The sequence below is a fragment of the Argentina silus genome (genome assembly GCF_951799395.1).
Source record: "Argentina silus genome assembly, chromosome: 17".
NCBI classification, from domain to species: domain Eukaryota; kingdom Metazoa; phylum Chordata; class Actinopteri; order Argentiniformes; family Argentinidae; genus Argentina; species Argentina silus.
The window spans coordinates 2,025,963-2,051,367 of NC_139671.1; the positions used below are offsets into that span (position 1 = coordinate 2,025,963).

General features: G+C 48.7%; 3 protein-coding genes across 4 annotated transcripts in view; 1 reads left to right on the forward strand and 2 right to left on the reverse strand.

Moving 5' to 3' along the window:
* The window catches only part of clec11a (C-type lectin domain containing 11A), a 5,625-nt gene extending 1,658 nt beyond the window's left edge, over window positions 1-3,967 (forward strand). For both annotated transcript variants that reach the window (XM_083688422.1, XM_083688421.1), the window contains exons 3-4: window positions 688-879; window positions 1,319-3,967. In XM_083688422.1, coding sequence (XP_083544548.1) covers window positions 688-879; window positions 1,319-1,719 — 593 coding nt within the window. In that variant the 3' untranslated portion in view covers window positions 1,720-3,967. The remainder of the gene's footprint in view (window positions 1-687; window positions 880-1,318) is intronic.
* Window positions 3,968-4,062: 95 nt separating this feature from the next.
* On the reverse strand, window positions 4,063-8,989 carry selenol (selenoprotein L). Its single transcript, XM_083688479.1, has 9 exons — window positions 8,822-8,989; window positions 8,436-8,514; window positions 8,254-8,307; window positions 7,745-7,790; window positions 6,864-6,991; window positions 5,703-5,817; window positions 5,109-5,231; window positions 4,734-4,871; window positions 4,063-4,403 (listed from the first exon to the last, which is right to left on the reverse strand). Exons 1-9 carry the CDS (start codon window positions 8,922-8,924, stop codon window positions 4,272-4,274), a joined length of 918 nt encoding a protein of 305 aa, XP_083544605.1. The 5' UTR covers window positions 8,925-8,989; the 3' UTR covers window positions 4,063-4,271.
* A 2,830-nt stretch (window positions 8,990-11,819) lies between these two features.
* On the reverse strand, window positions 11,820-25,379 carry ttc13 (tetratricopeptide repeat domain 13; the record flags this gene model as incomplete). The annotated part of the gene is made up of 23 exons (XM_083689126.1): window positions 11,820-12,211; window positions 12,406-12,485; window positions 12,832-12,910; window positions 13,740-13,819; window positions 14,278-14,413; window positions 14,602-14,711; window positions 14,968-15,052; window positions 15,617-15,700; window positions 15,973-16,065; window positions 16,172-16,304; window positions 16,797-16,927; window positions 17,661-17,817; window positions 18,266-18,440; window positions 19,259-19,400; window positions 19,675-19,757; window positions 20,261-20,371; window positions 20,553-20,669; window positions 21,441-21,533; window positions 21,867-21,932; window positions 22,377-22,447; window positions 23,061-23,136; window positions 23,893-23,987; window positions 25,199-25,379. The coding sequence occupies 23 exons, from the start codon at window positions 25,377-25,379 to the stop codon at window positions 12,097-12,099; spliced, it is 2,493 nt and encodes an 830-aa protein (XP_083545252.1). The 3' UTR covers window positions 11,820-12,096.
* Between the last annotated feature and the right edge of the window lie 26 nt (window positions 25,380-25,405).

Sequence of the window (25,405 nt, forward strand, 5' to 3'; positions counted from 1 at the left end):
CGGAGGACGGGCTCATTGTGATGCATGGAACGGAATGAGGAACGGTATCAAACACACATGCATTACAATCCTAGCCCGTCCTCCGATTTCTACCTCCACCAGCCTCCCCTGACACCACACAATTATTTCACTGCTAACACAGTAAGTCTTTGTCCAGAAACGACCCCTTGTCCCTTCACGCAAAATATTTGAGCAGATCTAAAAGGATTGTGAGGTAAAAGCATTATCCTATCATTCTCTGATGCTTCTCTAACACGCTGGTTGGAAAGGCAGCCATCTTGCTTACACCTGTCCAAGCCTTTCAGATCTAAACAAGGGACACCACATTAGTTTACTGTTCAGCACCTGATCTGCCAGAGGCGGATGGGTCCCCCTTGGAGTCTGGTTCCTCTCAAGGTTTCTTCCTCCCAGGGAGATTTTCCTTGCTGCCTATGTTCTTCTTGTTTTTTGGGGGTTTATGATGTTAGCTCATATTGTTTATATTGTTTGTATCGTTTTAGTAGTAAAGCACTTTGAGACAATTTTCTTTGTAAAAAGCGCTATACAAACAAATGTGATTGATGGATGGATGGATTGATGGATTGATTGAGGAGAGGCGAGGGCTCTAGCTCCTAGCCCCTAGCTCCTAGCCCCTAGCCCTTAGCTCCTAGCTCCTAGCCCCTAGCTTAGCTCCTTGTTTCCTCCCAGTGTCTCGGCTGGCAGCGATGGACCAGGCCATCCACAGGCTGAACGTGGGCCACTACACCCTGGACGTGAAGGTCAGCCAGCTGCTGGACAAGGTGACGCGTCTGGAGGGGAAGCTGGGAGACGTGGAGGACGGCCTGGTGCAGGTGGACCTCCAGGGCCAGGAGAACAGGAGGCTCATCGGCCGGCTGGAGGGTCAGTGTTTACCTCTCCTCTGGGGATCATTACCATTATTATCATTAATATTATCATCTTTATCATTACATTTTGTGCAATGAAAATTTCTGAAAATAACTCCTCCGATGCATAAGTCCCTTACCTGTATAATTCAAATGTTTTCAAATGGAATGATGAAAAAACATAACACAAAACTGTAACCTAGTTGAGATGGTAAAACTCACTCCTTAAGGTCAAACACCCCCACTATCCGCGCTGTCCAATAGCTAGCTTTTCAATAGCGTAGCTGGTTGACATCGGGTGTTTGAGGAGACGGTCACGTGTGTTGGCAAGCCAGGGGTCGCAAGTTCGAGGCTCGGTGGGAGCAAGTCAAATTGCAGGGCGACTGTTTGCAACAACTTGACGTCTGTTCAAGAAGAGATTAAAGGTCTTAAAAAAACCCGTCTCCCATCTCCAGGTTGTCAGAAGGGCCGTCGGGTGGGCTATAAGTGTTACCTCGTCTACCGTTCCTACGAGAACTACACCGGCGCCGCTCAGAGGTGCCAGGAGCGCGGGGGCAGGATGGCCATGCCCCGGGACAGGAAGGACCAGGAGGCCCTGGCGGAGTACGTCAAGGCCTTCTTCCACCCGGGGAACTGGCCCGTGTGGCTGGGCATCTCGGACCTGCGCTCCGAGGGGCTCTACCTGTTCCAGGACAACACCCGCGTCACCTACTTCCAGTGGCGCAAGCACTTCCTGTCCAGCCAGCCGGACGGCGGGAAGCGGGAGAACTGCGTGGCGTTGGCGTCGGACAGCGGGGACTGGTGGGACCACTACTGCGAGCGGACCATGGCCTACCTCTGCGAGTTTGACGCCTGATTGCCGATTGGTCAGACGACCCTCTCATCCACTTCCTGACTCTTAGTGACACGGCGAGGCTCTGTGATGAGGTCCCAGCCAAGTTTGATTATGACACGTCTAGGCTTCACGCACTACAAGGCCCAGTAGTGTGGAACCAGGCCGGCACAGAACAGCTCAGCCCAGCCCAGTAGTGTGGAACCAGGCCAGCACAGAACAGCTCAACCCAGTAGTGTGGAACCAGGCCAGCACAGAACAGCTCAGCCCAGTAGTGTGGAAAGACTATTTTGTGCGTAGTCAACTACATGTGTTACAAATAGAATCGGTTCTTCTGGATGGCAAAACGTGAGATTATTATGGGGTGTCACTGGTGTAATGTCCTTGTATATTACCTGTTACTACATACTGCACACTACCTACTACATAGTACTGTATACTACCTGAATACTAAATAGTACTGTATAGCGCCTGTATACTACATAGTACTGTATACTACCTGTGTACTAAATAGTACTGTATACTACATAGTACTGTATACTACCTGTGTACTACATAGTACTGTATACTACCTGTGTACTACATAGTACACTTTATCATGCTACTGTTTAATGCTAAAGACAATGCTAAGGCTAGCCTGCAGAGGGCGCTACAGATGTCCTGTAAAACTAACACATCCACTCTCTCTGTCAACATACTGTACAGACTTGGGGCTCTCTCTCAGTAGTAAAGTAACAAACACAAATGTGCTGTATGTCATAAAATATCAGTTACCTTGGATAAGACTTGTGCAAGATAAAAAGACTCATAAAAGACAGAACAATCAATAAATCATCACATATGTTTATCAACAGTTGTTACGACTCATTTCACAATTTGGGGGACAGCATGTCTGGGGGACAGGGGACAGTGTGTCTGGGGGACAGGGGACAGTGTATCTGGGGGACAGTGTATCTGGGGGACAGGGGACAGTGTATCTGGGGGACAGGGTATCTGGGGGACAGGGTATCTGGAGGACAGTGTATCTAGGGGACAGGGGACAGGGTATCTGGGGGACAGGGTATCTGGGGGACAGTGTATCTGGGGGACAGGGTATCTGGAGGACAGTGTATCTGGAGGACAGTGTATCTGGGGGACAGGGGACAGTGTATCTAGGGGACAGGGTATCTGGAGGACAGGGTACCTGGAGGACAGGGTATCTGGGGGACAGTGTATCTGGGGGACAGTGTATCTGGGGGACAGTGTATCTGGGGGACAGTGTATCTGGGGGACAGTGTATCTAGGGGACAGGGGACAGTGTATCTGGGGGACAGGGTATCTAGGGGACAGGGGACAGTGTATCTGGGGGACAGTGTATCTGGGGGACAGGGGACAGGGTATGTGGGGGACAGGGTATCTGGGGGACAGGGTATCTGGGGGACAGGGTATCTGGGGGACAGGGTATCTAGGGGACAGGGGACAGGGTATCTGGGGGACAGGGTATCTGGGGGACAGGGGACAGGGTATCTGGGGGACAGGGTATCTGGGGGACAGGGTATCTGGGGGACAGGGTAATCCCAAGAGCAGCAGAGATAAGATGCAGTAAGACATGATTAAAGGTCCTTACTGCACGTGTCCCAGGATCACCACCATCTTACTCACTGTATCTAAGCACCGTTTAGAAACCCTGACACATGAAATGATCACTAATCAGGCACGTTGCAGCGAGCCTGGCCTGCGTTTGTCCCAGTGGTTGTTGGGCTGTAGAACCAACAGCTGTACCAGAAGGTCAGAGATTAGCTTTATAAAAATCATGAATATGATTAGAGATAATTTCATTCAAGGTTTAGTAAATATTATAGTTAAAATCCAATCTACAGCCACTAGATCAATACTACAGTCAACATTCCAGTAAGAAATTCAATCGAAGGTTGTTGATTCTAGGTAAACATTACAATAAAATGTTATAAAAAGTTCAATCTAAGGTTGTTAATTCTTGGTCACAGTTACAATCTACAGGTCAAAGAACTCATTCAGGATGAGAGCGTTACAATGACACAGCAGTAAGAAGGTCACTCATTGGTTCAGAACATCACAATGACACAGCAGTAAGAAGGCCATTCAGGGTGAGAGCATCACAATGACACAGCAGTAAGAAGGTCATTCATTGGTCCTTGGCTCGTGAGTGTCCGTCGGACACGCCTCTTCATGACATCATGAGGGTGAGACGTGTCGTCATCCACACGAGACCAGGAAGTGCTCTTCTTCTGTGGTGTCAGTGCTACGCTACGTCCACTAGTCCCAAATCAGCCCCTAGACCCCCTAAACCCTACCCCCTAAACCCTACCCCCTACACCCTGAATCCTACCCCCTAAACCACTAGGCCCTAAACCCTACACCCTGAATCCTACCCCCTAAACCCTACACCCTGAATCCTACCCCCTAAACCACCTGCCTAGGGTCTAGTTCCTAGGGTCTAGGGTCTAGGGTCTAGTTGCTAGCGTCTAGGGTCTAGTTCCTAGGGTCTAGGGTCTAGTTCCTAGGGTCTAGGGTCCAGTGTCTAGGGGTTGATTTGGGACACAGGGACTCTTATCTGACTACAAATTGGCCGAGACCCCAGAGGCCATAGCTGCCACCATGTCTGCCACGCCTGGCCTGTCCATGGGCGTCTTACAGGGATGAGAGAAGATAACTCTGCCGCCCTCATCCAGGATGAAGTTACCGCCCAACTGCAATCAGATTCAATCAACAACGTTATTAGAATGGGGGTTTCCACCACTGTTACTGTGGTTTAATTACACCATGTTGTCTAGGGGAAATAGTATTAATCTTTTCTGTTTTAGCTCAGACAGTGGAGGCTGGTGGAGGTAGAAATCGGAGGAAGGGATAATTGTAATGCATGGAATGGAATGAGGAATGGTATTGAACATGTTCCTCATTCCGTTCCATGCATTACAATGAGCCCATTCTCCGATTTCCACCTCCACCAGCCTCCCCTGGTGTTCTACCTCCCCCAGCCTCCCCTGGCCTCCAGCAGCCTCCCCTGGCCTCAGCCCTACCTGGTAGATGTCCTCCAGGAGGCGGTGGGGGATGTCGGGGAAGCCGCGGTCGATGACTACGTACTCTCCATACTCCAGCAGAATGCTGAACTTCATCACCTTAGCGTACGACGAGCCCAGGCCAAACGTCCTGTAGATCTGCCACACACACACACACACACACACACACACACACACACACGTTTGTGTCTCTCGGTAGTATGCCCAGTCATAGCCTGCAGCAGGAGAGCTATGGTAGGACCTTTATAGAGATGGCCCACTGTCTTAAGAAGATAGCATGACTCCCTCCACTCTGATCAGTAGTAGACTCTACAAGGTTCTCATCTTCCTCTCTGGGTCCAGCAGCAGGTCTAACAGAGTCTACAAGGTTCTCACCTTCCTCTCTGGGTCTAGCAGCAGGTCGTACTTGCAGCCTGTCTGCTCCAGCCAAAGCCCCGCCCCCTCCAGAGAGCCGAACGCCACCACCAAGACCCGCGCTGACTGAGCGTCTAGGAGACCCTGGACCACATGACCACAGTTCAGACACACAGTAGAGGCTGGTGGAGGTAGACATCGGAGGACACACAGTGTTTGATACCATTCCTCATTCCATTCCGTGCATTACAATGAGCCCGTCCTCCGATTCCTACCTCCACCAGCATCTCCAGCATATACACACACAACACAACCACAGAACATAACACACACGTACACACACGCACACGCACACACACACGCACACACACACGCACACACACACGCACACACACACGCACACACACACACACACACACACACACACACACACACACACACAGTCTGTGCTGCCCACATCAGAACACACCTAGTTTGGGCCTGAAGCTCTTCCTATAACTAGGCCTCGAGTGCTATAACCATGGTCAGGAAATCCTCCAGGCCCTCCACACAGTAAAACCGAAGGGACACTTGCGAGTTCCAGGGTGAGCAGGTGCTCCTCTCAGGTGGACGTACCTGATTGGTCTCCAGCACAGTCAGGTGGTCTCGTCACGGTAGTCATCCGTAGTGTCGGATCAGAACCAGCAGTAACTTCTCTCCTTTCCCAAAGTACTGGCCCAGAGTCACCACCCTGGAACCACAACACAGTGTTTGCTTAGAATCTTTAGCTATTTTTATTGTTCTTTTTACTGACTGTGCAACACTCTCCCAAACCACATCAAATAATCCACCACGCTCTCTTCCTTCAAACCATCCCTCAGAACCCATCTTTCTAAACTTGCTTTTAATGTTTAACTATGTTTGTTGTTCTTTTTACTGACTGTGCTTTACATTTTAATGAACCGCGATAGATATTGCGTTGGGATTACAGACACTGCCTTAAAATGGTTCTCCTACCTCTCAGACAGACAGGTCTGTTGGTCTGGGAAGGTGTGTCTGTTCCTTTGGTGTGCCACAAGGCTCCATTTTGGCATCATGTTAATTGATACTGCCCTTATTCTCTTTAATGTGTTGTGTTTCACTGTTTCTGCTTCTATTTGCATATCTGTTTTATCTACTGTATTTCTAAAGCACTTTGTAACACTGTTATCAATTTCCTTGTGCCCTGTGACGACCAGTGGAGGTAGAAATTGATACCATTCTTCATTCCATGCATTACAATGAGCCTGTCCTTCGATTTCTACCTCCACCAGCCTCCCCTGAGAAACCACCATCAGCTTAACCCTGGCCAGGCTCCAGATCTGGATTCCTCAGCCAACACCTAAGGACTCTGAGATAGCATGAGGTATCAGACAACAATAGCTACTCATAGCAGCTGCCTGAAGCAGACATATCTGGGGCCAGGCAGGTTTACCACAATGGAATACCAAACTCTTACAATCATGTACCAGCACTGAGCTGACAGCAGCTGTATTTGTACAGCTAGCAGCACTCAGACTGTGTGTGTGTGTGTGTGTGTGTGTGTGTGGACTCACTCCCCGGTCCTGGCCTCAGTGAGGGCAGTAGCAGCACTCAGACTGTGTGTGTGTGTGTGTGTGTGTGTGTGTGTGTGTGTGTGTGTGTGTGGACTCACTCCCCGGTCCTGGCGTCAGTGAGGGCAGTAGCAGCACTCAGACTGTGTGTGTGTGTGTGTGTGTGTGTGTGTGTGTGTGTGTGTGTGTGTGTGTGTGGACTCACTCCCCGGTCCTGGCGTCAGTGAGGGCAGTAGCAGCACTCAGACTGTGGGCCCTCTGCCCTCCTGTCAGCTGTGTGTCCGTCGTCTTCAGCCCAGCGTCCAGATGATGCAGAAACGCATCCCACTCACCCTGGGGAACACACACAGACACACAGATAAACACACTGATAGACACACACAACTACACACACACACACACACAGATAAACACACTGATAGACACACACACACACAACTACACACACACACACAGATAAACACACTGATAGACACACACACACACAACCAGACACACACACACACAACCACACACACAGATAAACACACTGATAGACACACACACACACAACTACACACACACACACAGATAAACACACTGATAGACACACACACACACACAACCACACACACACACACAACCACACACACACAGATAAACACACTGATAGACACACACACACACAACCACACACACACACACACACAACCACACACACAGATAGATACCAGTACACACACACACACACCACAGATATCAGTACACACACACACACACACACACAGATACCAGTACACACACACACACACACACACACACACACACACACACACACACACACAAAACATCCCCATCTCTATTACATCTCCATCAGTCTTTACCCTCAAGACACTGATACCAACACACACACACACACACACACACACTAATTACACACATTACCCTCAAGTCCAGGACATTTCCTGTATAATAAAGCATCTTATATTACCAGATAACAATGAGTCGTTGTGTAGAGGTAACCAGTGATATCTACACACACACACACACACACACACACACACACACACACACACACACACACACACACACACACACACACACAACCTCCAATTGCAGCAGCTCATCCACTTGCTCTCTCACGCTGGCATGGCTGGTAGAGGTTAAGGGGAGAGAAAAGTCGTTTTAATATCTTTTTAGTTACGTTAAAATATATAATAAAATCTAATTGTAATAGTCATTTACACAACATACAAGATACCATATAATGAAATGCTTTAGGGTAAGCAACTCTTCAACAACGCAACGATCAAACGATAACAGTTAACAGTGCAACACCACAATATTAAAAACATTAAGAAAAACTGGAGCTTTTACATAAGACTTGCGAGTCCACAGAATGGACTCTACTCGCAGTCACTTTAACAACACCTCTTACACCAACGGCACAGTGCAAATATTGACATTCCACTGAACTACTTCAATCAACTACTATCTTGTGTCCCCAACAATCGTCACTGTCCAACCGTCTCACTTATCTTGCACTGTCACGTATTGTCTTGTCCTCCCTCAATACTGCGTATTTGTATTGTATGCTGCATTGTCAAGGAACTTACTGGTAAGACTTCTTCCACAGAGCTTCCGCCTCACTCCTCTTCTTCACCCCGATACTAAGACACGAAAACAGAATATACTATTCATTAGAGTTGGACTGAATGGACTTTAACTCTGTGTCTCTCCAACGATGGAGAGAAACTTCTCCAAGAACAACCAAACTGCCGTTTCATACTGTACCCACTCTTTGTAGAAGTTGGAAGCTGCGGTCATCAGCCCGAACAGGGTGGTTATTTTATTCGGGACGTAGTCTTGAAGGGAAGCTGGGGTGGGATGGGATGGGGCAACAAAGCAGTTATTTGTGCAACTTCCAGAGTTGGCAAAGAGGCATGACAAGGCTTAGAGCTGCTACAATTAATCCCCCAGATCACCCTCTCCTTCTTTAAACACAGGTCCGACAGCTGATCCACTGATGAATGAACACATTCACTGATGAATGAATAACAACCCCGTGAAAAATACCGTAGCTGGCAAAGTAGTGTGTTAACAGTTGATGTTATGTGTCATTGCTCCTGAGTGAACTATGTAAAGTTAGGTGATCAAATAGATCCCTGGATAAACATCACTAACCTTCCGCCTCTTGCTTTCCGTTTCCCAGGAGGACCTTCCCCAAGTCGATCAACAGTTTCAACGCGTCTGTGAGGGTCTCCGCCTCGCTGGCACCCTGGGCCATGTCTGCCTCGGCCGGGAGGTGAAGTCTGTCTGGCTGTCTGATACAATCTCCTGGAGCACACTACCGCGACCGGTAACCCATGCCGTTTCACTTACCGGCTGGTGGTCAGACACCGTCACATGACGTCGGCCTGCACACCAGAGACACTCCTGCGACACCTGGTGGTCAGAATAGCTACCAGCTGGCTCTCTAACGCGCCTCGTTTGTCCTGTGCTGTACTGTGTTATTCTGACCACCAGGTGTCGCAGGAGTGTCTCTGGTGTGCAGGCCGACGTCATGTGACGGTGTCTGACCACCAGCCGGTAAGTGAAACAGGGCATGGGTTAGTGGTTGCGGTAATACCCTCAACACTCATACAGACAGACAGATACCAATACACACACGACCCTCAAGTCCAGGATAATAAAGCATGTCTTATATTGGCTAGCTAGTTAGCTAGTAGCTATGCCTCCTCTCCGCATCTCTTCTCCTTAGTATGTCTATGGCACCAATGTGTGAAACAACAGGACAGCAACGTCCTAATAAACATGCATTACAATGAGCCCGTCCTCCGATTTCTACCTCCACCAGCCTCCCCTGTGAGAGACGCCAGTCCCAAGTCTTAGAAACAGCACACGTTATCAGACACACAGGTCTGTATTCCAACACTGTCCATCACTACAAAGCCTCAACTGACCACAAATGACCACAAACAAACAGACGACTCATCATTTGTCAACCAATTTTATTGACCACTCATTATCCCAAGTCCCAAAAAATCTCAAAAGATTTTTCTTCCTTCAAGTTTTTTTTTTTTTTTTTTTTTTCGTACTTCAAGATGGGACGTCCGCCTGGCTTTAAAAGTCCACCGTAGCACTTTAACACACAATTCACCCAGCAGTGCAAAACCCCAAACACACAGTCAGCATCACAATGATATGGATACATAAAATGCAAAATGATAAAACAGTAGTTCTTCCCAAAAAAAAAGAAAAGAAAAGAAAAAAAAAGAATGAAAGAATGCAGAAAACTTCAACTGCAGTTGGTTTTTGTTTCATTTGGGTCCTCTAAAAGACAGAGATCTCCAGTTTACTCAGAAAGGACCCGGTGATGCACATCGGTTCAGCTCCAATAACCACACTAACGCTTCAGAATTAAGCAACATGTGCAAGCGCTCCAGGGGAGGCTGGGGGAGGTAGAAATCGGAGGACGGGGCTCATAGTAATGCATGGAACGGAATGAGGAATGGTATCAAACACACGTGTCCCATGCATTACTATGAGCCCCGTCCTCCGATTTCTACCTCCACTGATGCATTCTAAATGGTCGTATTCAACAGCGGCTTTTGGAACCGAACCGCTGTGTGTTTCTATTCACAGTAACGGGTCAGAGGCTCCTTAGAGGAGGAACATCTGAACAAACCTCCCATTTGTACCCCTGAACGCTGCTCTGCTGTGGAGACGGTGGACCAACGTCAGATCAGTCCAACTCACAACGGAAGAAAGAAAAAAAAAAAAAAGAAAAAAAAAAGGGCAAATCTCAGAAGACCGCTGTCCCCAGATGGACCCTGCTGGTTCTGACCAGAGCCACCGTTCTGGCTTTAGTCAGAAGAGACTAGGAAGCCTGGGAGGCGTGTGGAGGTAGAAATCGGAGGACGGGCTCGTTGTAATGCGTGGAACAGAATAGGGAATGGCATCAAACACTTTCCATATACCATTCATTACAACGAGCCAGTCCTCCGATTTCTACCTCCGCCAGCCTCCCCCGCTAGGAAGAGAACTCTGGGCTGCGGTCAAAGATACATCGTGTCTCGGGCGCCGTCTGAGAAACGCACCAATGAAATCACAGATGGAAGACCAGAGGAATGACGTCATAATGATGTCATAATGACGACGTAATGTTGTGTGCTTGCCTTTCCCTCCAAAAACGAGTGCAACAACCAATCATCCCATCCCATCCTCATTCGCCCCGCCCCCCCATTGGTCAAAACAAAGTTAAAAACAATTGTCTGAAATAAAAACGATTGCTTGACTTATTTTTTCTTCTAAATGTTCAAGTATCTCATGTGGAATTGAAAAGCCCTGAAGGATAGGTTCTGTTTTTCTCAGTCTTGAAATCTCCGCCTCACCCACCTCCCTCTCTCTCTCTCTCTGCCTCCCCCACCTCCCTCACTGCTCAAAGACTGAGACAGTTTTTTCGTAAACATGGCAAATAAAACTCTTCAGCTCCTGGGGGGCTACCATGGTAATAGTAACATTGGGGGGGTTTTAAAAATATATTACTCTAGAATAAAGTGCCAATCACAATCCAGAGATCATCATCTCTTGTATTAACTAACTTAAAAGGTCCAGTATGTAGATTTCAGTTTTAAAATAGTCATCAATTATAAACCGGAATGAGATCACATCACAAAGGACGTACAGTGAAGAGCGCTGTGTTAGGGTTAGGGTCGGGTTAGGGTTAGGGTCGGGTAGGACACTGGCCTCTACGAGCCATTTTCACATTTGGTTTGTTTACAAGAATATGCCCATTTTTGGCGCTATTAGAAAACGTAGCATAAGCACATTTTCTGTGTGGCCAGCAGGGGACAACAACGCGCAAAACTACGTACTGCACCTTTAAGTTTCTTAGATCACCAATCCTTTATGTACCAGGAACACTGGCAACGTGTTAGAATTACTGGTATTGTACACTGTACTGTGCACAGGGCCATTCAGCTGCACTACACACGGGCGCTCACAATCACATTTCAGTCAGAACTTGTGCTTTGGAGGGTGGGTTGAGCTAGGCCAGTTAGCCAATGGGGGGGGGGGGGGGGGGGGGGGGGAGGGGGGGAGGCCCTGTACAGAATCAACACTCAGCCCCAACACTCAGATCTGAGAGGATTGGATAGAACCTGGGTCTACCTGCAGGCCAGGGGAGGCTGGCGGAGGGAGAAAAATCGGAGGACGGGCTCATTGTAATACATGGATTAAAACGAGGTACGGTGTCAATCACACGTGTTTGATACCATTCCGTGCATTACAAAGAGCCCGTCCTCCGATTTCTACCTCCACCAGCCTCCTCTGCCTTACACCTATCCAATTATTTTGGTCAGATCTAGTGCTTAGTGCCTAGGATGTAGGGCAGAGTGTTCAGGGGCTAGGGGTTGATGTGGGGCTGAGGGGGAGAGGCCGTGTTCAGTCAAGGTGGGCTAGGACTTCTTTGGACAGTGATTGGTGGAGTCTGTGTTCAGGACCTCTATCATGGTTCTAGTCGTGGGGAAGGTCTCTGCTACCGATGGGAGGTTCTGGTACCAGCCTGGTAGACTGGGGGGAGAGAGAGAGAGAGAGAGAGAGAGAGAGAGAATATGTGATTGTTTGTGCTGCTTTGTCAGTGTAAACATCTGTTAGTTGATGCCATTAGAGTCTGTCTATAGTGTGTTAGTTAGGGTTAGTCCTGTCTAAAGTGTGTTAGTTAGGGTTAGGGTTAGTCCTGTCTAAAGTCATGTATATTTCCTCACCTCTTTAAGTTCATCCAGCTCTTGGCTGTTCTGCTGAAGCTGTCAGGACTGGGCGTGGTCATGGCTTCAAAGTCCACCAGCTGGACACACATCACCACGGAGGAGAGAGAGAGGAGAGAGAGAGAGAGGAGAGAGGGAGGAGAGAGAGAGAGAGGAGAGAGAGAGAGAGAGAGAGAGAGAGAGAGGAGAGAGGAGAGAGAGGAGAGAGGAGAGAGAGAGGTTTAACACCACAGACAGAACAGACACCACAGACATGGTATTCTAGAATATGTTGTATAAACTGGACTCTGACACACTATTACAAAACTGCAACTGGGGAAACAATTGGATTGGAAAGCAAAACAGTGATCTGGTACCAGCTGGCTAATATAGTCCAGATTCAGAGAGTCATAACGCATCGGAACCAGTCTGGTCCAATAGTATTACCTTCCCTTTGGGGATCCGACCAATCACCTCCTTCCCACTGGCCATTAGTGCTCCCATAACAACCGAGTACGCCACAACACTGGGAACACACGATGCAATTAATACATTAATACATTAATAATTTAATAAATTAATACATTAACAAATGAATACATTAACATGGGTCAATCAAAGTGTAGGAACAGCAGGGTAGTGAGTATGTTACTCTGGGAGCAGAGACGGGAACGTCAATCTGAGGAAATGAAACCAGCATTTCTCAACTTCAACAGACAGTCAAATAAACAGTCTTCTTCTACTTCTTTCTACGACTTCAGAGACAGTATATCCATGACATCATCATTCAGGGACATGACCCAGTATGAAGAGCTGTCTGGAAAGATGACTCAGAAAAGCCGTGGCCCCGTTTAACCCATTTGTGCCGACTGCCGCGCAACATCTACCGCCGGTTGCTGCGTTGCGCACATTTGAATTTACACGACATTTGGGTGCTCACGTGGTTTTAAAAAATCAACAAGACCCACCTCAGGTGTATTTGAACCAATGACAGTGCATTATATGCTGCACTCATGAAAATTACGACAAATCAAAAATGCTGCGCTACGCAGCAACTGGCGGCAAATTCAAATGTGCGTAACGCAGCATCCGGCACAAATGGGTTAATACTCTGACAGTGTCCTTCCCTTCCCACTGATCTGAGGTGACTGGGTGGGTCACGGCACCGCTGTGGGGAAGCTTGCTTTGACCTGTCCCATCACATCAGATCTGGCGTTGCTACAAGCAATAGTCGAGGGAGGATGCCTGTCTGAAGCATGGAACAGAGCCTGTGTGTGAATGGGTTAGGATTAGGGCTAACCCTAACCCTAGGACATTAGGACCCTAGGACATTCGGACCCTAGGCCGGGCCTTACCTGGAGCCCCTGGAGAGAGGCATCAGGTTGCAGAAGTAGTAGACCAGCGAGAGTATCAGATTACACACAGCATCTGCATCCTGAGAGGGACACACACACACACACACACACACACATTGACATCTTCATCATCATTATCATCATCATCATCATCATCCAGTGGAGACACTAGCAGGCTGGGGGGCCTCTGACGGAACAGCCGGCTGTCGACACCAGGGGTTGGGAGGTGATCACTCATTAAAACACTGAGGGCGTCTCGGTGTGTGTGTGTGTGTGTGTGTGTGTGTGTGTGTGTGTGTGTGTGTGTGTGTGTGTGTGTGTGTGTGTGTGTGCGTGTCGGGGTGTTTGTGTGTTGCATCATCAGTAGAGATGCAAAAAGTCAACATTTTGATTAAATCACACAGCTGGAAGCCAATACTGACACTCTGAGACAGAGAAGAGGAAAGTGTGTGTGTGTGTGTGCGTGTGTGTGCGTACAGTGTGTGTGTGTGTTTGTGTGTATGAGTCACACACAGAGACAGAGAGAGAGAGGTCTTACCCCTAGTTCAGTAGAGAGCATCAGAGCCTTCCCCTTGGCGGTGAGGTCTTTGTAGAGGGCCTCGATCTCAGACTGGTACAGCTGGGTCCTCTCCTCCGTGGTCTGGGTCTCCACAGAGAACAGCATGTTCCCCACTCTACAACACACACACACTCATGGGTTAGGGCCAGGTCAGGTCAGGGTCAGGGCTAGAGGTTAGGCTCAGGGTTAGACAGACCTGTCTCCAGTGATGGGTTAGGGTCAGGGGTTAGGGGTCAGACAGGCCTGTCTTCTGTGATGCGTTAGGGTTAGGGGTCAGGGGTTAGGGGTCAGGGTGAGACACACCTGTCTCCTGTGATGGTGATGGTGAATCCATCGTGTTCCTTCCCGGGGTCTTTGATGCTGGGGACCTTGGAGTTGACGGTGAAACCGTCTCTGGTTTTACTGTTAAACTGCTTCACACGACAAACACACACACACACACACACACACATCATCCTATTGGATCACCCCTTAAAATAATAATAATAATAAACTACTAGCATAGCATACTACTATATCTCACTCTGCTGTTAGGAGACAGAGAGAGAGAGACTTAAAGAGAGACTTAAAGAGAGAGAGAGAGAGAGAGAGATCGACAGAGAGAGATAGAGAGAGATTAGAGAGAGGTTAGTCCCTCCTTCCCTCCATCAGTGTGTTCTTGTTTATTACCTTCATGATAGGCAGCAGATCCTCCACCTTGTTGACGTTCTCCAGAGCCTGTCTGACCTCCAGCAGCCCTCTGGGGTTATAGGCCCTGCACACACACACACACACACACATCATATCAACTCTAATACACAGTCCATTCAAGTGGAAGCTACTGTATCTTTCTATGAAAGACGATATGTGCTTTCTTCATTTACGTGTGGTAACCCGCGGTAACACAATACTCTGTCTTTGATGCACAGGACAGAGAGAGAGAGAGAGAGACAGGGAGAGAGAGGGAGAAAGAGACAGGGAGAGAGAGAAATACTCAGGTAGAGTATCGTGATTCATGTGACTGTTGTCTTTAAAGGGGAAGGAAACATGAGAGATTTGAGGTTTTTGAGGTTGGAGAAATATTTGATCTTTTATCCAAAGCCGTTCTTACAGGTGGAGATGTCTTGTTTTAATAATCATGAATCATATTTATTATTAAACCATGCAGTCTGTGTCTCCACTGCTGTCACCTCCATGTCAGCCTGGAAGTGTGATTTTCTTACATTCTACCATGGAGATGGCGCTCTTTCTTCCATTTCCTGTTTCCTGTGTGTGTGTGTGAACACGTCAGACCTTATCTAAGAGGTGTGTGTGTGTGTGGTTTCCTGTGAGGACCTACCCATGGTAAACCAATATTCTGTCTTTGATGAAGTTGAGAATGTTGTCAAAGTAGGCCAAGTAGCGTATGTTGATGATCTGTCCTCTGTGGAGAAAGGAGACAAACTGGACATGTAAGACGTTTAAAACACATACTGACATTTAACCAAACCTGACAGAACCAGTTAATCCTCTGACAGACAGTGTCAGTGAATCACTGAAATGGCCTGAAATGGACTAAAGATCAACATGGATTAGGAAAATCAATCCCCAGTGACTGTACACGATATTCTTTACAAGGCCACTGTGATGTGGGCTAGTAGTGCATGTGCGTGTGTGTGTGTGTGTGTGCGTGTGTGTGTGTGTGTGTGTGTGTACCTGATGAGGTTGATATGGTTGTTGAACCCTCGACTCAGACTTCTGGCTGGCATCTGATCCAACCATAGAACTGGCTGGTCTGGATCTGCAATCCTACACACATGGGGGGGGGGGGGGGGGGGGGGAACGATGACTTATGACGTGAACACATACCAAGCCCCACAGACTCCCCCCCCCCCCCCCTCTCTCCCTCCCTCACCTCCTCCATTTGACGGCCATATCAAACATGTCTCTCCACTGCATCTGCCTGGTCTTCCCGTTCACCCTGACCTTGGAGTTACTCCACGTCCTCTGCATGGCCTGCATCACCTCCAGGGTGGCCATGCCCATGGCTGGGGGGAGGACACACACACACACACACACACACACACACACACACACACACACACACACACACACACACACACACACACACACACACACACAATAGAGAACAGGGAACAGTTATAACACATTCTAGAGAACAGTGAACTGTTATAAGGCATCATACTGAACAGTGAACAGTCATAACACGTCCAGTGAACAGTTAAAAGGTGTCGTAGAGGACAGTGAACAGTTATAACACGTCCTAGATAACAGTGAGCAGTTATAACACCTCCTAGAGAACAGTGAACAGTTAGAAGGCGTGGTAGAGAACAGTGAACAGTTAGAAGGTGTGGTAGAGAACAGTGAACAGTTAGAAGGCGTGGTAGAGAACAGTGAACAGTTAGAAGGTGTGGTAGAGAACAGTGAACAGTTAGAAGGCGTGGTAGAGAACAGTGAACAGTTAGAAGGCGTGGTAGAGAACAGTGAACAGTTAGAAGGCGTGGTAGAGAACAGCGTACCTCTGTGTATCCTGCGGTTTGGCAGGAAGCCAGGCGTGTTGTACTGCATCAGCGCCCCAAGGTGGTCAGCCGTGCAGATGAGCCTCTGGACCTCCGAGGTGTAGCTCTCAAAGTTCTGAGGTAGAACGTCCCTGTGGGAGGTGAGGAGGAGAGAGAGGAGGAGGAGAGGGAGGAGGAGGAGGAGAGGCCAGGTGAGAGAGGAGGAGAGGAGGAGAGAAGAGAGAGGAGGAGGAGAGAAGAGAGAGGAGGAGGAGAGGGACAGTGAGAGAGAGGAGTAGGAGAGAGAAGGTGAGAGAGTGGAGGAGAGGAAAGGTGAGAGAGAGGAGGAGGAGAGAGAAGGAGGAGGAGAGAAGGTGAGAGAAGGTGAGAGAGAGGAGGAGGAGAGAGAAGGAGAGAGAGGAGGAGAGGGACGGTCAGAGAGGAGGAGGGCAGGGTATGTTTGGGGCAGGTGGGGGCAGGGTAGGGGGAGAGGGTGCTTCAATCAGTGCGTCAGAGAATGTCGTCTGAGTGTGTTTTGATACCATTCCTCATTCCATTCCATGCATTACAATGAACCTGTCCTCCGATTCCTACTTCCACCAGCCTCCTGTGCACTGTGTACTCCTACCGCTACTGTTGTTGTGGTTGTGGTGGTTGTGGTTGTTGTTGTGGTTGTTGTTGTGGTTGTTGTGGTTGTTGTGGTGGTGGTTGTTGTGGTTGTTGTGGTGGTGGTTGTTGTGGTGATGGTGGTGGTTGTTGTGGTTGTTGTTGTGGTTGTGGTTGTTGTTGTGGTGGTGGTTGTTGTTGTGGTTGTTGTTGTGGTGGTGGTTGTTGTGGTTGTTGTTGTTGTTGTTGTGGTGGTGGTGGTGCCCGGTGGGGACTGACTTGATGTGGGGCTGCAGGCCCGGTTGCTCCTCGTAGTCCTCGATCAGGAAGGGCAGGTTCTTGGCCCAGTGGTTCTTGAAGGTCCCGGGCAGGTCCTGGTCCAGGTTGTACTCCGCTACGGCCAGGTCCAGGTGGGAGTGCAGGTAACGAGAGTACTCTGAGGAGAGGAACAGGGAAGGTAACAGAGAGGTTAAACCATGAAGGTAACAGAGAGGTTAAACCATGAAGGTAACAGAGAGGTTAAACCATGAAGGTAACAGAGAGGTTAAACCATGTGGAGGAGGGGATTCAAGTTGAGAAGGTAGGAGGTCATCAATGCTGAATTCCAAATCAACCCCAAGCCTTTTAGATTAGTTTATTTAACCTTTATTTCAACTTCCAATTTCTAGCCAATCAGAGGGCAATATTAGATCAAAACCACATTGCTCACACCTCTCCAAGCCTCTGAGATCTATAAGAGTGCCTCAGGGGTTAGGGCCTAGGGGTTAGGGCCTAGGGGTTAGGGCCTAGGGGTTAGGGCCTAGGGGTTAAGGTCTAGGGGTTAAGGTCTAGGGGTCAGGGTCTCAGGGTTAATTTGGGATTCAGGGTAGGTGGCGTCCTCTGACCTCGGAGGTATTTGACTTTGAGGTACTCGGAGCTGGCCTTCTGTCCCAGGAGCGGGTCGTTGAGCATGACCTTGGTCTGGGCCTTGATGCCCTCGTAGAACTGACCCATGGCCACGTGACTCAGACCCTTCATGTACTGACACACCTCGTTGTAGGGCTCCAACTGAAGACACCGCTGGAGGAGAGACCACAACGTTAACACACACACACACACACACACACACACACACACACGCGCGCACGCACGCACTCACTCACTCTCTCTCATTCACACACACCCATGCATACACACACACTCTCTCTCTCTCTCATATACACACACACACACACACTGTATTTACACACACTTTTGGGGGGGGGGGGGGAATGGTGCGGTGTCTCTTTAAGGTTTGAGCGTTGCCTTTGTTGACGTTAGGACCAGTAACCAACCAAAGAGACACGGGATGCGCTGTGATGTCATCATGCTGTTCCATATCTATATCAGTGATGTCATCATGCTGTTCCATATCTATATCAGTGTCTCTTCAGCGGAGGTTAAAACCACACAGTTAAGGTGGTGAAGATAAAGGGGCGGGGCCTTGTGTACTTTTGGGCCAGAAATGTGGGCTCTGGTCCAAGGGAGTGTCCTCTGTAGGTGAGTCATTTAGAAGAGCTGGAGGCAGTAGGGTGTGGTTTAGAAGAGCTGGACGGAGTAGGGTGTGGTTTAGAAGAGCTGGAGGCAGTGAGGTGTGGTTTAGAAGAGCTGGAGGCAGTAGGGTGTGGTTTAGAAGAGCTGGAGGCAGTAGGGTGTGGTTTAGAAGAGCTGGAGGCAGTAGGGTGTGGTTTGAGACGCGGCCCTGGGGAGCAGGGTGTGGTTTGAGACGCAGCCCTGGGGAGCAGGGTGTGGTTTGAGACGCGGCCCTGGGGAGCAGGGTGTGGTTTGAGACGCGGCCCTGGGGAGCAGGGTGTGGTTTGAGACGCAGCCCTGGGGAGCAGGGTGTGATTGGTCGGTACCTTGAAGTTTCCGATGGCTTCCTGCAGGTTGCCGTGGTGATAGAGCATCATGCCTCTCAGCTGCAGAGACTGGATGTGGTTCTGATTCAACATCAGAGCCTTCTGGAAGCTCTCCATCGCTGCCTCAAAGTCCCCCAGCTCCCTGCACACACACACACACACACACGAGTCAGAGAGACACACACACACAGTCAGAGAGACACACACAAACACAGACACAGACACACACACACAGACATACATACACACACACACAGTCAGAGAGACACACACAGACACAGACACAGACAGACAGACACACACACACACACACACACACACACGGAGTCAGAGAGAGACACACAAACACAGTCAGACACACACACAGTCAGTCAGTCAGACAGTCAGTCAGACACACACACACACACACACAGTACCTGTAGGCCTGTCCGAGGCTTTTATAAGCATCTATGAAGTCTGATTTTAGCTTCAGGGCTTCTTTGAATGTTTCAATGGCTTCCTACATGGAGACAAGAACACACACACACACACACACACACACACACACACACACACACACACGTAGGCGTTATACAGATCAGAAGACACCGTACAGCTTTCAGGGTTCTCCCCAGGATGTTTGAACAGCGTGGCACTGGATTGCATCATCAAAACCCGACTTGCGTTTCTTCATGTCAAAATGCGCCGAAAATACCTGGCGTTGGCGATCAAAGATCGTTGGTCTATCATCACTAAATATATCGTTTAATTTGCCTTGTAATGTTTCTGTTGTGGCGCTGCCAAGTTCACAGCGTGGCGTTTCACTCCTCCATTCTTTGGGGAGAACCCTGGCTTCCTCCTATCTCTCTCCCTTCCTCCTCAGACTCCCTACCTCCTCAGACTCCCTTCCTTCCTCCTCAGACTCCCTTCCTTCCTCCTCAGACTCCCTTCCTCCTCAGACTCCCTTCCTCCTCAGACTCCCTTCCTTCCTCCTCAGACTCCCTTCCTCCTCAGACTCCCTACCTTGAGCATCCCCCTGTGGAAGAAGGTCAGGCCTTTGTACAGCATGGCGATGGGCTGGTTCTTCTTCAGGTCCAGAGACTGCTGGAAGTCCTCCATCGCTGCCACATAATCCTGATGGAAGGACAAGGCGTTAGCATTAGGCTAACACAGGAGATGTGTGTGGGTGTGTGTGTGTGTGTGTGTGGGTGCACAACTGCAGGGTGCTAGGTGTGATTTGGATGACTCAGCGGGCTTTTGCTCAGCAGGCTATTACAGTAGGTTGGAACCCCGAGGGTCACATGGGCGCTCTGACCTCTGAGATGAAGAGCAGGGTCCCTCTGTGTCTGTAGAGGCGGGCAGAGGGCTGCAGCTGGATGGCCTTGGACAGGTCACTCAGGGCCTCGCTGATCCTGCCCAGGGGAGACAGGATCTACACACACACACACACACACACACACACAGGAAAGATAATTAATCAACTAATGCATTAGTCATGTTTGAGCCAGATTTCTATACATCAGACAAAGGACAGGAGGTCACAGACAGAGGGAGAGGGCATGAAGCCAGGAGAGACAGAGTGCTGTACCAAGGAAGGTCCTCTGTGGGGATGAATCTTTCATGTGTTCTGAATGACATCATCTCATGGTTAACTTGTACACTTCCCTCTCACTCACTGTTTAGGCACCACTTTGGGTTTCTGCTCTTGGAAAGCGTTCACCTAAATTGCAAGCTTTGAAACCTCAAGGACCATAACGTGCAATTCATCGGCTTTCAGCCTTTTTCGAGATTTACATTTATACAATGTTAAACTGGTTTGTTTACATTTGAAAGAAAGTAAAACTCCTAGTACCAGCTCACCTGACAAATAAGCTTTGATTTCTTCTGGTTTATATGAATTCAAGATGTGTGCAGTGTGTGTATGTATGTACATTTTGCTGATTCATCTTTATATATATAAAAGATGAATCAGCAAAATGTATTAATGGGCTGACAGGCCATAATAATGATGATTGCATCCGCGTGTGAGATCAAATGCTTCTGCAGGAGAATACTAGAGAGATAGGGTATTATTCAAAATCATAGGGCAAACACAAAGAGCTGACACAGCCCCCCCCCCCCCCCCACCTCAGCCCGTAACCCCCCCCCCCCCCCCCCTCAGCCCGTACCCCCCCCCTCACCTCAGCCCGTACCCCCCCCTCACCTCAGCCCTCTGCTCGTACACCTCGGGGCGGTTGGGCTCCAGAGTGATGACTCTGCTCAGCTCGTACAACGCCAGGTCAGCATTCTTCATGTCCTTCAACAAAGGACACACACACACCTTAACCAACTACACAACACAACACAACACACACACACCTGAACCAACTACACAACACACAATACAACACAACACACACACACCTTAACCAACTACACAACACACAATACAACATAACACACACACACCGTAACCAACTACACAACACACAATACAACACAACACACACACACCTTAACCACTACACGACACACAACACAACACAACACACACACACACACACACCTTAACCACTACACGACACACAACACAACACACACACACACCTTAACCAACTACACGACACACAACACACACACACACACACACCTGCAGGCTCTTCTTCCCGTAGGCTATCCCTCTGCCGTAGATCGCACTGACCAACTCAGGGTCTCCCTACAGCACAACAACAACAACAACAACCGTCACAAACATGTCTTCTCTGACCAGAACACACACCGAGCAGGCCAACCAGAGATGGTCAGAGGGAGATCGCATCACACCAGGGGAGGCTGGTAGAGGTAGAAATCGGAGGACGGGTTCATTGTAATGCATGGAACAGAACGGTGTTTGATACCGTTCCTCATTCCGTTCCATACATTACAATGAGCCCGTCCTCCGATTTCTACCCCCACTGCATCACCTTTGAGATTACTCCCTCTAGTTTCGGATAAACAAAATCTATGCATTATTCACAAACTGTTCATTTAATCTCTATTTTACCAGCATAGTCTCATTGAGATGTAGAATCTTATTGTTTACAAGATTGAGATCTGCAGGCCAAACTAAAGATGACAGAGCAGAGAGTCTGTCCTCCAGCTTCCCTCTGGATGAACCCACCTGCAGCAGCAGAGAGAAGTGTTTGATGGCTTCATCGTAGAGGCCGTTACCGATCAGGACGTATCCTATGGCTGCAACACACACACACAGCAATGAGACACACTAACATACAGGGCATCACTAGTAGAGAGATATACCAGACAGCAGAGAGATATACCAGACAGTAGAGATATATACCAGACAGCAGAGATATATACCAGACAGCAGAGATATACCAGACAGCAGAGATATACCAGACAGCAGAGATATATACCAGACAGTAGATATATACCAGACAGCAGAGATATATACCAGACAGCAGAGATATACCAGACAGCAGAGATATACCAGACAGCAGAGATATATACCAGACAGTAGATATATACCAGACAGTAGAGATATATACCAGACAGTAGATATATACCAGACAGTAGAGATATACCAGACAGTCGCCAACACAAACAACACACAACAATCTCTCTACCACACATGATTGGCTTTTACTCAGTAACTCAACAAGACCCAAGCTGCAGGGTTTCAACAGTAGAAGAGAACCATCCTGACAGTTATGGTAGAGATGGGTGACACAGCTGTCAGCATAAACAACAAACTACTGTCTCTCTCTCTCAACCAACCATGGAGCAATCTACACAACATCAACGTCTGAAACTCCCTCACTCTCCCTTCAGCCTCAGACAAACTCACCAAGCTCCTCGTTGGTGTTGTGGTTGTCGACAGGAAAGAGGAACCTCCTCTGCTCGATGAACAGCTTGGCTTGGCTCTGCAGAACAAAAACAACATGGAGGTTCAGTGGTCAGACAGCGGTGGCAAACATACAGCTAGCTCGCTAGCGAGGGCTTCCTCTGTGACAGACTCACGCTGTTGACTCATCGCCAGGCGTTCGACTGCATGCTGTCAGACTAAACTAAACTAATTAACCTGATGTCTGTGCTGAGTTACATTCCAAGAGTCCAGCGCCAGCAGTCAAACTTAAAGAGACCATTTGTTAACCTCCTATCAATTATCTCCAGCACCATCCCAGTGTATACAGTATATACGGCCATATGTGAAAACCGCTTGCTGGAGATAATGAATATGAGATTAAAAAAAAAGTATTTTTAAATACTAAGTACTTCAAAAAAGGCAACGCTCAAACTTTCAAGTCAGGCTGGACTAGTAACGAACCACAGACACACCCTGGCTGGCACACTGTTCCATATCTATATCAGTGACGTCATCATGCTGTTCCATATCTATATCAGTGTCTCTTCAGCGGAGGTTAAAACCACACAGTTAAGGTGGTGAAGATAAAGGGCCGGGGCCTCATGTCTCTGATCTGGAGGTCTGTCTGATCTGGAGGTCTGTCTGATCTGGAGGTCTGTCTGATCTGGAGGTCTGTCTGATCTGGAGGTCTGTCTGATCTGGAGGTCTCTCTGATCTGGAGGTCTGTCTGATCTGGAGGTCTGTCTGATCTGGAGGTCTCTCTGATCTGGAGGTCTGTCTGATCTGGAGGTCTCTCTGATCTATGTGAACTCACCAGGATCTTCTCAGCATTGAGGGAGAACACAGACTGACATGGCGGGTTGCTCCCCTCCTCGCAGTCTGGGTCCTCCAGCTGCAGAATGGACGACTCTGAAGACAGCAAATAACACGTTTAATCAGAACAGTAGCAAGTTCAAGTCTGACTTTATTCATCCCATAGTGTTCCACAGACAAGACACACAGAACCACTGAGCACATGAAACACTCCCCAGGGCTAAATGAGAGTTACGGGCCCAGAGGAGAACATCACTGACCCAAAACTATCACTGCCTTATACTGGGAAGCAAAGGGTGCACAGCGATTTTAACTTTTTAAAGTAGATATCTAACAGCTTAAAACAAACTTTCCTGCACTGCTCTTTCTTTGACAAACAACCAGCTGTTTGGGGAATTTGCACAATTTGACTTTGCTATTGGGATCAAACTGGATAGGGCGTGTCAGATGAGTAACTTCCCAGCGATCTGACAAGTTCTGGTATCTGATCCTCATTGCTTATCTAGGTGTTAGATCTTGTTCATGGCCTGGAGGGTTCACTGGAATGGAGGGTTCATAAACCCTTTTAAAAAGTGGCAGTTATTACGCCCTGCTCACAGTAACAAAACACACATCATGATACCAGTGCTTTGGGATCAGAAATAATGGCAGGCTTGAGGCTTCCGCTGAGCAATGACAGAACGAACATCAAACAGCAATTACACCACAGAACTGCTACGGAGCTTTGAATGTAACGCATAAATGGGACAAGCATGAGATGGGTTCATTCATTCATTCATTCATTCATTCGGCAATGTGTATCCGTCTACGCTTTGAAACAGGGAATGACATTCCGATGCACAACCTGCAGGACAGTGTGTGTGTGTGTGTGTGTGTGTGTGTGTGTGTGTGTGTGTGTGTGTGTGTGTGTGTGTGTGTGTGTGTGGAGGTGAGAGCTGCAGAGAGAAACTGCACTTCAGTCACTCGTATGCTATATTAATATGCTGTGCGGATATTCAGCACAGCCAGGACTGTTTCGTTTTGGGGAACTTACTGATGCAGCTAGCTAACTTCTACCGATCTGAGTTATTGTCGGTCGGCCTTTGCTGTCCTCCCCTCCCTCCCCTGTCCTCCCCTCCCTCCCCTGCCTCCCCTGCCCTCCCCTGCCTCCCCGGTTCTCTCCCTCGCTAACCTCCAGCCATCGGCTGCGGAAGACGAGCGGTGTGCAGAGATACGGTAGCTGGCTAGCCAGCTAGCATTAGCTAGGTTCCACAGCGAGTTGCGGGGACGTGGCAAAACTATGTTCCCAAAACAGCACCTCCTCTCACCGCAGTCTGCCGCGTATTCCTCCCATTCCGACGGAGAGCTGCAGCCGTGCTGGGGCAGCTCGCTGTTGAAGAAGGTGAGGGTGGAGAAGTACTCGGAGGAGAAGATCGCAGGTGAGAAGAGGAGGAGGAGGAGAGCGACCACAACAACACACCGGCCAGCAGGTGCCATGTTGGGTTTCATGTGGAGGTGGTGAGGGGGGGAGTCTG